The sequence below is a fragment of the Leopardus geoffroyi genome, chromosome A2, assembly GCF_018350155.1.
Source record: "Leopardus geoffroyi isolate Oge1 chromosome A2, O.geoffroyi_Oge1_pat1.0, whole genome shotgun sequence".
NCBI classification, from domain to species: domain Eukaryota; kingdom Metazoa; phylum Chordata; class Mammalia; order Carnivora; family Felidae; genus Leopardus; species Leopardus geoffroyi.
Window position 1 is genome coordinate 112,566,843 of NC_059331.1, and position 14,052 is coordinate 112,580,894.

At 36.2% G+C, this 14,052-nt stretch overlaps 1 protein-coding gene across 6 annotated transcripts in view; it reads right to left on the reverse strand.

The window, feature by feature from the left end:
* Positions 1 to 11,240: 11,240 nt before the first annotated feature.
* Positions 11,241 to 14,052, reverse strand: part of TMEM196 (transmembrane protein 196) — a 52,371-nt gene continuing 49,559 nt past the window's right edge. For all 6 annotated transcript variants that reach the window (XM_045495040.1, XM_045495039.1, XM_045495038.1 and 3 more), the window contains one exon: positions 11,241 to 14,000. In XM_045495040.1, the coding sequence (XP_045350996.1) occupies positions 13,994 to 14,000 (7 nt within the window). In that variant the 3' untranslated portion in view covers positions 11,241 to 13,993. The remainder of the gene's footprint in view (positions 14,001 to 14,052) is intronic.

Below are 14,052 nucleotides of genomic sequence, written 5' to 3' on the forward strand. Positions count from 1 at the left end.
GGCAAAACCGCCTATCTCCGGACGCCGGGTTTCTCCGTCATCCGCCAGCTGGCACGCCCCTAGGAAATTTCTCTCCTTCAGATGCATTACGCACTTGCGACCAGCAGAGGGCAACCGCTCTTTCGACTGGGTAGCTAGGAGCCTGAGCGAATTGGAACGTGCTCCAAGGCAGGGCTGGCAAACCTACGTTTTCGCGAATGTCCTCGGTAGAGTTAGTATGTAGGTATACCAGGGATTCACGCTTTGATAATTTCCCGTAGTAACGTGGTTTGGTAAATTTTATAAGCGTGGACAGTACAGTAATAAATTTTAATATATTTAGGGAGTATATTTTCTGCAGGACACTCAATCCTAAAAAGCAGCCCAGATGCCTCAAATACAATACATCTGAAAATAAAACCATCATCTCTCTCATCCCGCTTCTCTCTTCATTGTGTAATAACTAACTCAGGAAATCTTACCACCATTTTCCAAATGGCTCAGTCCAGCTGTCAACCTTGGAGCCTCTCTTGTACCCTCAAATATCAAATCAGCCCCAAGGCTTGTGGGGTCCAAAGTGGAAACATCAGTCTGTTGGGATACTTCTCTCCGCTCTCGCTTCCAAAACTACAGAAGTGCCTGTGGATGGTCAAGAGGACATTCAGAGCACCTTCTCCGAAACGAAAATGTAACCATGACTTGTCCCCATGCATGCCCCATTTTTCTAAGGATAATACAGATTCCTTAATATGGCTCTTAAGTTACTTACGAGACCACATTACGATCTGCTGTCAGCCCAGGAGTTAGATTTATCACACTTCCCATTTTACATTATCTGCTAGTCACCACCCATATTCATTCACTTTTAGCTTGCCCCCTCTCTTTTTCTCGGTTTCTGCTACCTGGTGGGAATACAGTAGTTTCTCTCATATGGGAAAACTCTAGCTTAGATTCTGCATTCTGTTCCTCTGCAGTTTACTACCACCCTACCTCTCCCTGCCCCCCACATAAGGATTAGTTAGGTCCCCCCATCTTTGTAAATTACTACCTTCAAGCACTTGTTTTTATGTTAATTTTATGTCAGTTGCCGGTTGGCCTTCCTTCAAAGACTCCAAGCTCACTAAGGCACGAACCATGATAACTGTCTTCTTCACCACTGCAACTCCCCTATGACTCAAAATAGCCAAAGCATAGGAAATAAATATGGGGTAGTTTTATAACCCTTTGCATGCTCGTAAGACATTTGCTTGTTTGATTTTGAAAATTGTTTTCTAGGGGCGCCTGGGTGGCTCAGTCCATTGAGCGTCCGACTTCGGCTCAGGCCATGATCTGGCGGCTCATGGGTTCGAGCCCCGCATCGCGCTCTGTGCTGACAGCTCAGAGCCTGGAGTCTGCTTCTGATTCTGCGTCTCCCTCTCTCTCTGCCCCAGCCCACTCGCATTCTGTCTCTGTCTCTCTCAAAAATAAATAAATATTTAAAAAAATAAAAAAAAAAAATTGTTTTCCACCTTTTAATTGTTTTTTTTTTTTTTAAGTCCTGTCTTGATTGTTGGTTGCTATCCACAATCTGCATGATTTGAAAGAGGGAGAAGGTGATCTAGCCTACACAAAAATGTTCACCATAATGGAGTTACTTTAGCAAATCCACCTGTTTCACCTACCATGCAGGGAGGAAGGAAACAAGTACAATGAGATTCCCCCCACCTATCTCCCATCTCACACAAATCCACAAACTTCGTTTGATCAAGGGCCTATAGATAGACTGTGCCTTTGTCTTTGGTCTAAAATTTGATCAAAGTGACATGGGAAGTCAGGCATTGGTGTTCCCTGTTTCATGAAAAGCCCTGTCAAGTCAAAGTCATCAAACATGTGCTAAGAAAACCCCTTTTCTATAAGGAGAAGAGAGAAGGTTAGATGTGACTTTGACTCTATGTCCACTGACCCCAAAGAAAAAGAGAAAAATGTCCCTGCAACTATCTTTTTTACCATTGACCTCTTCTTCTCTAACATGCGCACACACTCTATATTATGTTAGTTTCTATTCCTCAAAATCAGTGAATCCCTGGAGCAATATAAATGTGCAACAGTTGGTAGTTTGCTGAAATAAATTACAATGTAATTTGTGGCATATGCTCTGATTTTTATAGAAAATATGCACATTTATATGATTAGAAAAGAATCTGGATGTATAAATTCTGTGTTAGTTATCTGGAGGGTGAATTGCTTTTTAAAATTGTGTGAATTTTCACATATTATTGTAATGAGTGTGCATTGTTTTATATCTTTAAAAAGTAGAAAATCAAGAAAGGGTTCCCATTGTTGACGATTTTGGTTGTTACAAGATATACTCAATTTTTAAACAGTTTCATATAGTGCAACGCAAGGAGCCTTGGGTGATAAAGTTACACTGAGTCTGAGTCCTGGCTCTGCCGCTTACTAGATGTGTGGCATTGGGCAAGTTCTTCTTTTTTTTTTTTTTTAATAAAAAATCTGAAATTGTTAGAGTAGACTTTACTGAAGAAATGGAATTAGTAAGTTTGAACTATGTGTAAAGGTTTACATAAGGTAGTTTCATATAAAGGGCAATTCAGATAAAAATGCCTTTGCATCAGTTGGCTTTTGCTGCATAACAAACCATCCTCAAATTGGGTGGCTTTAATAACAATCACTAATTCAGTTCAACATTCTGTGAGTACAAATTTGGGCTGGGCTCAGCTGGACTCACTCAGGCGTCTGTAGTCAGCGGTGGGTGGTCCATGTGTCTCATCCTTCAACAGGCTAGAGTAGACTTGTTTGCCTGGCAGCTGTGTACTTTTTGGAGCAAGAGAGAGTGAAGGAATGCACCAGAGAAAACATGGCCTCTTGCACAATGCAGTCCAATGCATGAAATACTTATGATCTCAAGTACTTTGTCCTTTGCCTAAGAAAGGATCCAGGGCTACTTCTATCATATACCAGGTGTGCACGGGAAGTCCCTAAAAGTGCCCCCGCTTGTCATACAGTAATAACAGTCCTGACAAGAAGAGTTTCATCTCCCTTATGCATTAATTTTATGAAATTATTAGCATGAATGATGATTTCATCAACATCACCATGATCATCACCACAGCTAAACTTTATGACAAAACTGCCGGGCACTGTGGTAAGTGCCTTAAACTAATCACCACCACAGGATCTTTATGCACTTATTACCATTATTAACTATTTTTACAGATGAGGAGACTACAATCTAGGGAAGATTTTAAAATGTTGGCCCCATGAAGGTTGCAATCCTGTCTGTATTGTTAAAAGCTGAAGGCCTACTGCCTAGCACATGTTTCTTGAGTGAGCAAATGAATGAGTTTTCCAAGGATACACAGCTGCTAATCAAGGAAGCTAACCCAGGCATGACTCATTCCAGGCAAAGCTCACGCTTTGAATCCCTAAAAATCCTCACTTTTCCTATACACAGGGCCAAAGATGATAAAGGAAGAAATCTTAAGAGTCAAGAAAATGGTGGCTGATTTTAGTTAGCCTCTGCCTAAAAACAAATGGTAAAGTGGGAATCAGATCAAACTGGTAAATGATACCTTTTTAACAGGCTTGGCAAGATGTCAAAGAAGCACCACTTTGGGCTAAAGTGTGAGTGCTAGCTGTCTTGCAGACAGTAATTCAGACAATGTGGCACAGCGGGTAGGAAGGGTAGGAACCGAGTGCAAGAGTCTGCTGGTTTGGGTCTCAGTCCTGCCTCATTCACCCTGGACAACATGTCTACTCTTTTTAAACTTCAACTTCCCAGTCTGCAGTGTAGGAGTATAATGATAGGGAGAAGCTGCAAGGAGTAAATGAGATAATGACAGTGTGATACTGAACATGGTGACTGGCCTATAGTAAATGCTTAATAATATAGGCATGTTGGAGTCCATGAGCGACACTTCAGGTATAATATGCCTGGTGCAGCCTGATTAAGGCTGTAAAGCTGACTTTGTGAACAGGAGCTATGACTTCTTTGTATGAAGAGTGAGGCAGAGCTCTGGATCTAAGAGGAAAATTCATGTAACAGTATGAATAAACTGGAGAATAACTTGGCCCCATCTCCATGAATGAATTTTGTTTGTTTTGCTTTGGTGTTACTAGCATGATTAGTTTCAGCTCCTCATCAATGTACTTACCCCTTTAAACAATTTATATACATAAACATTTGATTCAGCTTAAAACAGAGTTCAAGATAATATCCTCTTAAAATATTTTACTGATAAAATTCACTGTAGATACGAACTATGTTTACTGAGATACCAATTTGCAATTTCCTTTGTCAGTAGGAAGAATAAAATAGCTTCAGTACAAACACACTGTTTGAAATAAAAATGTGTTTTGGGAAATAAGTTTTTAGTAGTTAAATAAATTGAAAACTACAGTACTTTGGGGGAAAATGCATGTTTAAAATTTGCCTAATGGGTTTTGGAAATGAAACAAACCTAAGTCTGAACCTATACTAATAGATCAATTAGCTGTTGGTTGATGTCCGATTAGCTATTCTTGTAATTCACAAAATGTGTCAGCAGATGGCATATGTGAGCTTTAAATTTGTAAAGTTTCGTTTTAGCCTAAAGTACTGCAGGAATGGCAAGAATCAAGGCAAATATTTATTGGTGGCTTGTTTTTAACCTACAATCCTTAAAAAAGGAACTGGCATAAATTTTTAACTCTGAAAGCTCTTCCTATTTGCTTATTAGATTGCTTAACTGACGGAATGTGCACTGTGCTTACACTGAGGGAAAAAAAGAAGACATTGTATTTTATTGAATTTGCTAGATTTTATATTTTGCAAACTATAGCTATTGCTGAAAATACATAAAAATGAAGTAATTCAGATGTGTCTGTCTGTAAGTTAAGACACAACTGCTTTAATAACGTTTTGTTTTATTGGTAGTGAAACCATACCCCAGAGGATTAATGAGGTTGAAACTAGCAGTTTAAAGCTTGTTTTTCAGAGAACTAATTTCCCCTAACAAGCTATTGTGTTTTTTCAGACCCTACTAACAAATTCATTAGCTGTCTCTGCAGAAACCTGGACCCAAGGTCAACTGATATGGCTCCTTACCTTGATATAAGGAGTCCAAGTCCCCATCCAGTTGATAGCGGCTCTCGACTCTTGGATCATGCCCATAGTCCTTTCTCCTTGTCCTAAAACAATCTCCTGACATCAGGGGCTGAATCCTGCCTCCTTGCTGTCAAGTCTCCACCCCAAAGTGAACATGGGATATATGTTACATATATGTCTTCTCAGTGCATATACCCCATCTTTCTTCATGAATAGTCATAAATTTTCCTGCCCTTTTCATCAATATGTAATCTCAATCCCCATGATTATAAAAACCTCGCTCTTTTCCCCTTCAGGGGGATGGATTTAAGACTTGTCCTCTGGTCTCCTGGTTTGGCTGCCTCTTGGATAAACCCTTTCCTTGCTACACACCTGATGTCTCAGTGATTGGCATTGCTGTGCATCCATCAGGAAGATGGATTTGGGTTTGGTTCCAATGGCCCTGCCTGTCATCAGCATCACCTGATATATGGTTGGAAATACAAATTCTTAGGCCTCACCTTAGGCTTACTGCATTAGAGCTCTGGGGATGTAGCTCAGTAATCTGTTTACCAGGCCCTACAGGTGATTGTAATACCTGCTGAAGTTTAAGAACCAGTGCCTTGAACGAAATTTGAATTATGGGAGAGACTCTGGACTGATCATTTTTATTCAGATATAATTGACATAAATGCAGTAATAATTAACAATGTAGTTGATTATTTCTTTCATGTGATTTAGTGTTCACACACAGTAAAGTTTGCAAAATAAGGAACATAAAATAGTACACAATTTGCATAGACTCAGAGACATAGAATGCTGTTGCTTAATTGTCACACATTTCCTATACTGAATGAAAATTTGTTTGTGTTCCCTACTAGACTGTACTAAAAGGGGTAAATTATGGTAAATTGTGTGTTGGAACTTACCTAAACTAACAAAATTAAGTCAAAATATGATTATTTCCAAGGAGTAGAGAACAATCTTCAGGAAGGAAGGAAAATAATTACCTATAAAGGGAATTTGTATTAACACGTGTGCATGTTCCGTGCTCTCTCAGGCATAGTTAATTCCCTGCAATTTTGTTACTGCAATAAGAGTCGCAACTATTTAATTTAACAACAAACAGGATTGCCTGGGTGGTTCAGTCGGTTAAGCAGCCCACTTTGGCTCAGGTCATGATCTCGTGGTTCACGAGTTTGAGCCCAGCATGGAGCTATGTGCTGACAGTGCAGAGCCTGGAGCCTGCTTCAGATCTTGTGTTTCCATCTCTCTCTGCCCTCCCCTGCTCCCACTCTGTCTCCCTCTCTCTTTCTCTCTCTCAAAATTAAATTAATTAATTAGTTACAAATATACACAGGCCACGTTTTCATTTGTAAATAAGAGAAGTTATGCAAAAATTGTTTATCACTGTGAAAATTTTATTATAAATACTGTTTTGCCTCAATTACCTTCCTACCTGAAAATGTTTTTATTAATTTTTGTGTTAATTCAGAATTTCTCAACGAACACATAAACTTCTGGTTCCCATGAAGAGGCAGTGTTTATTCAACTTCCGCAGTCTAAACGCAACCTGTCTTCTTCTCCATAATGCATAAACACAATTTTTACAGTTTTAATAAATGGATTATTTGTAAATCACATTAGATTCTCACTCTCTAACAATGGAATTATTTGTGTCTTTCTCACTTGTGTGGTAACCACATACAATAATGTTCAAACATCCTCCCTGATCTTTATGCTTGGATTTTACCTCTTGGCTGTAGTTGAGATTCTCTGATTATTACCTAAGAATATGTATTATATTTGTGTATTATAATTCAATAGATAGATCTAGATATATACATATATAATTTAAAATATGGACTTTGATAAAAATCATACTAATTTTCAGCTCTACTTACCTGAGGTTGCAAGTATCTATCTAGGTATCAATTATTAACAGGAAGGCAACTACATACCATTTGGATGAAAGATTCTAGTTAAAAAGGATTGGTTTAAACAGTAAAATGAAGATTATACTTTCTAGCTTCATCCATGTTGTTGCAAATAACAAGATTTCGTTCTTTTCTATGGCTGAATAATATCCCACTATATATATATATATATATATATATATATATATATGGTGTATGTGTGTGTGTATATATATTTCATATCTTCTTCATCCAATCATCTATTTTTTACAGATATATATTTTTAGATTTTTTTTAGATATTTATTTATTCTTGAGAGAGAGATCACAAGCAGGGCAGGGGCAGAGAGAGAGAGGGAGACACAGTATGTGAAGCAGGCTCTAGGCTCTGAGCTGTCAGCATAGAGCCCGATGCAGGGCTCAAACCCACAAGAGGTGAAATCATGACCTGAGCCAAAGTCGGACGCTTAACTGACCTAGCCACTTAGGCGCCCCTATCCATTCATCTATTGATGCATACTTGGGTTGCTTCCATCATTTGGCTATTGTAAACAATACTTCTATAAATATGGGATTCATGTATCCCTTTGAATTAGTGTTTTTGTGTTTTTTGGGTAAATACCCAATAGCACAATTAAATTAACTCCAAGATTCACACTGAAAGGGGCATTTCTGGCTGAGAAGGACCAGTGGCTAATTAAAGCAACCCTTGTGTCTCACTTGCCCTTGATTCCTGCTGTCATGCACCATATCAGTGCTAGAGTGACACCTACAGTGTTAGTTCTTTGAATGAAACCTCTTTTTCCAATCTTCTTTGGCACAAGGGAATACGTTAAGCTAGAGATTTAAAAGAAGAAAAAGATACTGCAAGAAAAGAACATATCTGCTATATGACAGCAAAATTTTGTTCAGGACAAAATTAATTTTCTCTGGAGCTTACTGACTTAATCCCCTGATGAAACCCAGGAAAGGAATAATCTTGCCTCAGTTTCTCACTTCTAGCTCCCTGCCTGTCTCCAACGATCTCATATATTTTCCAACCTTCGTATATTCAAGGTATGGTCAGCTCACGTTTTCTGTTTACTTATCTGGGATCCTTCTTTTGAATTCTGTTTCCTACTGGAGCACATGTCTGTTTACCAGGTGACTAGCATTTTTGTCGAAGCTGCTTCTGTCACCACTAGCTGCTGCTGGCTGGATTTCACTAGCTGATTCAGAAGTAGGGAGTCCTGTTAAACAAACCTGCGTGCCTTGAGTAAAGTGAGTAGCTTTTGTAGTCAAACTTGACAACTACAGAGATAAGGTTTCAGGTCCAAGTGCAGGAACTAAAAAATGAAATCAAAGCACTGTCACAAAACCAGAAATTTGGATCTGAAATCAAAAGAAGCAGAACAAATAAAGGGCAGTGGATCCCAGGGGTTGGAGTTGTGGTTTGTTTTATGGACTTAAGGGTGTCCAAATCGCATTATTTGGTTGAATAGCTTTAAGATTCATGGGTACAACCAGAAATGACCTTATCTTTCAGGTGAAATATAAATGTCTTACTGCTTTATCCATATTTCATATTAAATAAGTTATATTAATATGATAGAGGAATATTCACATTTATAGACAATGTACATTATATAGCACTTGACCAAAGGCTACCTTTCACCTGCTGCACTACCATCCTTTCTTTTGATAGATAGCAATAGGCTAATATCACAATGATTTATGATGACTTAAAAAATATCCTCTCCAACAGTTTTTTTTATTATAAAAGAACTAGAGCCTTTTAAAATTAAATTAAATTTAAAAATGTATTTTGTCTCAGAGATTTGATGCAGAAGTTATTAATAAAATAAATGGCAAAGACACAGAAGTCCAGATCTCAAAAGACTTTAGATAGTATTGAGGGGGAGTGAACATCTAGACAGCATAGGGCCCTTAGAGTGTATTTATATGAATAAAACCTTCCTTGGCTGGTTTACAATTAGGGACAGAGCAAGGGATGATAGAGCCCCCCACAAAGGAATCTGCCGCTTTTCTTTCCAGAGCAATGATCTTGGAGAGCCCAAGGGACATCTTCCAGTCCTCCATCGCGATGCCGTGAAATGGCATTTGAGGACCTCTATCTTAGTGAGTAGGTGAGGACAAATATATTGATTAATTAATACAAGGAGAAGTCATGAGTCCTGATTCCTTGAGGCTAATCAAACACTTGATGCACATTTGACAAGATCTTAGGATTTTCTGTGGGGCTTCAGACAACTTCTAGAGTCTCTCTGGCAATTTTCAGTAACAAAATACATAATGGCTTTTGGGGTGGGGCTTGTAATGTATTGTGTGGCTAAGAGAGTAGAGCCCTTGGGTGTTAATGAAGAAAAAACTCTGAAATCAAAAGTCCCTAGTTGATGTGAAGGAAAGTAAAGATGGATCCTAGTTCTTAAAGATTTCCAGTTAAATGAAGGCTATATGCCTATAACTAGTTAATGTAGAAAATATCAAACTATTAAAATTTTAAATACATTTGTTCAGATCTATGGTTTGACTTTTTACAATATGTTCCTGTATATTTACATTCCTGGTAAAAGACCTTTTGTATTCAGTAAATAATTTTCCTGGAAAAAAAAGAGAAAAAAAAAAAACCCTTCTGTATAATTTTACTAGGCATCCACATTTCCAGAAATTTCTGAATTGGTTTCCTCTGCTCTGAGTAACTCACAACCTGTGATTTATGGTTTTGGAATAACTGAATTTCTTGGCTGTCATATACTTTGAATTAAAAAAATATCACATATGTTTCCAGAAAATGATTTAAGGGAGACAAGAGTGAAGTGATGCCAAGTTCTGAAACTTTATTTGGAAACTGTGTTCTAACCAAATGGTACTTAAGATGCTCTCTCTGAATTTCTAGAACGTGTTTGCTAAATCATCTTTGAAAATGTAGCCTTGGACATACGGTTTCTGAACATGCCACTTTTGAGCTAAGTCAGTAAAAAAGTGGAGGGCAGCATATTTTTCTCACCTTCCCAAGCATAAGAAATGCAGAATTTTTCATTGACGCATGGTAATAGGCTGAATAAATTTCTTCAAAAATGGGAGTTACACATCTCATTTTACCTGTTAAACATAAAATATTTAGTTATTTAGTGGAATCTTTCATGAACAGATTTAAACATGAAATCTCTATAGCAACTTTTAGACTTTATAATGGGTTTGGCCTACTATATATATGTGTGTGTGTGTGTGTGTGTACTGTATATATACTGTATATATATATACACACACATACATACATACATACATATATACTGTATATATATGGCAGTTTTTTTCAGTCCATGGATTTAACTGGTCCATCAACTTCAAATTCCATGGAGACTTTACTGATTCTTTTCACACATTTTATTGTAATGATAATTGGCTGACCGAGGGTTGGGGACAGTTCCGCTCTGTGTGCTTTTGATTAGCATTGTCCAATAGAACTTTCTGAGAAATATTCTATAACTGTTGTTCATATGTGGCTATTCAAGCACTTTGAATGTGGTTAGTTCAACTGAGAAACTGAACATTTAATTTTGTTTTGATTGATTTATACATATATTTAATCACACGTGCTTAGATTAGTGGCTACTCTATTAGATAATATAGGTAGACCTTAGAACAGTGAACTTATGATCCTGAGCAATTCAAGTCTACATTTGTAAGTAGCATTAACATTGGCTGCTCTGGATTGTATTAAAGGGTTTTCTTCACTGGTTCTAAATTAGGGGGCAATATTACCTGCCAAAGAGGCGAAAATTTGTTAGGACATTTTTGGTTATTACAGCTGGGGTATCCTCTTGACATTTAGTGGATGGGGACCAGAGATGCTTAATGACCTGAAATGCATAGGACAGTCTGTACAATGAATTACCGTCTACCCCAAATGCCAGTAGCAACCTTTTGACAAACACAGGTCAGCAGAGTTCTCTGAATATTGTGGTTTCATTTGTGAGATCCCCTACAACTTCAGTCCTATTTATAGCTAAATCTGTCTCTTATAATGTGTATCTTATTAACTCCTGCCTCCTCCAGACCTCACTTTCTTACGTGCATCTTGTCCTGTATCTTCAACCACTCCCTCTCTATATTTCAACAGACTTCAGTGTCTCCTATCTCATAAAATAGCTTTTCTGAATACCGTATCCACTACTGGGACTCTTGCTGCCTCTTCGTGCACAGCATCCTGTCCCCTGCCAATCTCAGAACCTATTCGGAGAAACTACTTTTTCATGATGAAAAGAAAGTTCACACCATATGTAGTTTCAAAGCACACCGTTTTATTACATAGACATATCCATAGAGTCATCATACCATGTTCCACTTCTAAACGATTGTATATATATGCGTGTATGTGTGTTTATACATATATGCACATATGTGTTTAAAATTTTCCAGAGTCCACTTTTATTCTTTTATGCTTCTAATAACTGCATCTTTTTGTAGCTAGTCTCTATAGCACACCACCACACTAGTTTCACATATTTTTTTCCTAACTTACTTTCTCCCAAGGGTAGGCTCATACTAAAACTGTAATGCAGTCACTTAAAATGTTCTAGTTCATAGCTCAATTTATTGTGAAAATTAAATTTTCAGGTACTTGAACAATGTCTTCCTAACTTCCCCTGTTTAATTCAGAAAGAATCGCTATAAATCACAAATAAATCCCTCTAAATAACTGAGCCCTGAAAATACTGGGTTAAAATAACTACATTTAAAGACATATCTATACTTGGTTATATACACTGTAGACTATGTGGATAATTGTAATGATAGCATCTCTTCGTAACTCTATATCAAAGCAATGAGATGCTTACTTTTGTCCTTTGATGGGTGATTTCATAGATTATTTCAAAAGGCATTAAAACATCTTACTGGTGTATTATAACTCTGTATTATACAAACATGTCTACAAAGAAATGCCACCTAAAATTAGAGTCAGTGGTTATTCCTTCAGTACAAAACTACATCCTTGTGTAAATTCAGTAGAGCCAGATATATACAAAATATCTGCATTGTATAGTTTATATTTTCAGTGACAATGATTATGCCTGTTTGTGGCATCAATAGAACAGTGATAATGTTGATTCACTATTGAGGTTGCATTTATGGGCAACTTTTGTAATGTGCTGGATAAAGAAGTTATTCATATGAGTTAGAAGACTTCAAACACTACACCAACCATAGTTCAGTTATTTCTTTTGATTATATACAGCCAGAATTTTCTTATGAGTTGACTTAAATGGGGCAGGTGATGATCATGTTGCTCTAAAACTAAAATACCTTCAGATTTCCATTAACTAGAATTATTATTTTGTTATAATTAAAACCCATATTTTGTTTCTAAATTATAACATGTTCTCATCCTGAACATTAAAGGTTCAATTTACCTATGGCTCAATAAGTAACTCATAAAAATGACTTGAAAACTGACTAGCTTTGGGGAAAAAATAAAAGTATACAATACAGTGAGAATAACATATTTTAAAATATTACATTTTTAAAATCTATTACCAGAGGTTTTATTCTCATAAATATGTCAAAGACTATGCTATTTTCTTGCCTATTCATTTTGTCATAGATTTCTATTTTAACATTCCATTATGGAAGATTTAAATCTAGCTATATAAATGTAGGCCTATTTCCTTCTACAAAGAACTCTTTCAGGTTCTTTGAATAAATGTATTTTTAAAAATGGTCTGTATTGTTTCATGTAAATTACAAAGTTAAAAAAAACTAAATTAAGTTCTACCAAAGCTAATTATAACTTTACTTTTTGGGCATACATCATCGGGGCTGTAAGGTGTTGAAATATAAGTATCATGAATAATCACAAGTCATTATGTTTATATTTATAAGGTGGAAGTATGTGATTTAAAGTTGTTATGTTTATAAATCAGTATTGATCATTGTTATTACATAAATACCCTAAAAGTAAAATAGCCAAATAAGTAATCTATCTTTATACTACCCTATTCAGATATCTCAACTCCATAAATGTCAGTCGGAATGAAATTTACACACAGCAGACATAATAAAAAGAATAAAAATGAACAAATTTAGTAGAAATAAAATGTGTGATTTTGTGGGCATATAAAAGCCTTGAAAAATTGCTTTCCCATATCTTTGGGGATAGAATCTTGATAATATCCCAACAGTATTATAATTTCTTTTTGACTACCTATTTACATTCATGAATGCTATAAATATATGCTGTATATATTTTCTATATTTACAGTGTATGTACACACACACACACACACTTTATTTTATTCTTAGGCTCATTCACGAACATGCAGATCAATCTGCACGGTATAATGAAAGCATATTTATTTTCCTTAAATGATGTTCATTTATAATTTTTCACTCTTGTGCAAAAATGCAAAAATATTATACAGATTAGCATTGTCTCTCTCTAAAAAAATTCTTGTTTATGTTTTTGGTTTTTTTTATCATTTACAAATAAATTATGAAATATAGTTCATTCACAAATTGGAAATAATTATAATGTTTTTACAACAAGGCATTGCTGAGGTTTTGAATTGTGGTATTCATGAAGCCATTGTCTTTCAAAACAAAGACATCAGTAGGTTATTGTTACTTCTTGATATTTGTACTTTTGATTATTTATATGAAATATATCATTACAAATCTAACACTCATGCTAGTCAAATAGTGGTTTTGTAGAATATGAATCTGCTTATTCCTCTTTTTTTTTTTTTCCTGAAAAGTCTTTAGAACAATCTGGAAATTCTGCTAAAATTACTGCATTACTGAAGGCTTCACCCAATAAAAAAGCTGAAGAAATAAATGAGGCAAAACTGTGGGAGAATAATTACAGTGGGTGCTCAAGAGAGATAACAGCAAATGCAAGAACTGTTTTAATTTTATCTCCTAGTCCTTTGGTATTTCCTTTCCTCATGAAAATCCTAAAAAATGTTCAGTTCTTTAAAACATTGATTATACTCTTCCATTAAATATCAGTTGTGGTCCTCCGTTGCTCATGTTGTCTGTCATTTCCTGTTAGAAAAAATAAGATGAATTAGTTAAAGTTTACTTCCAGAGTAAGATA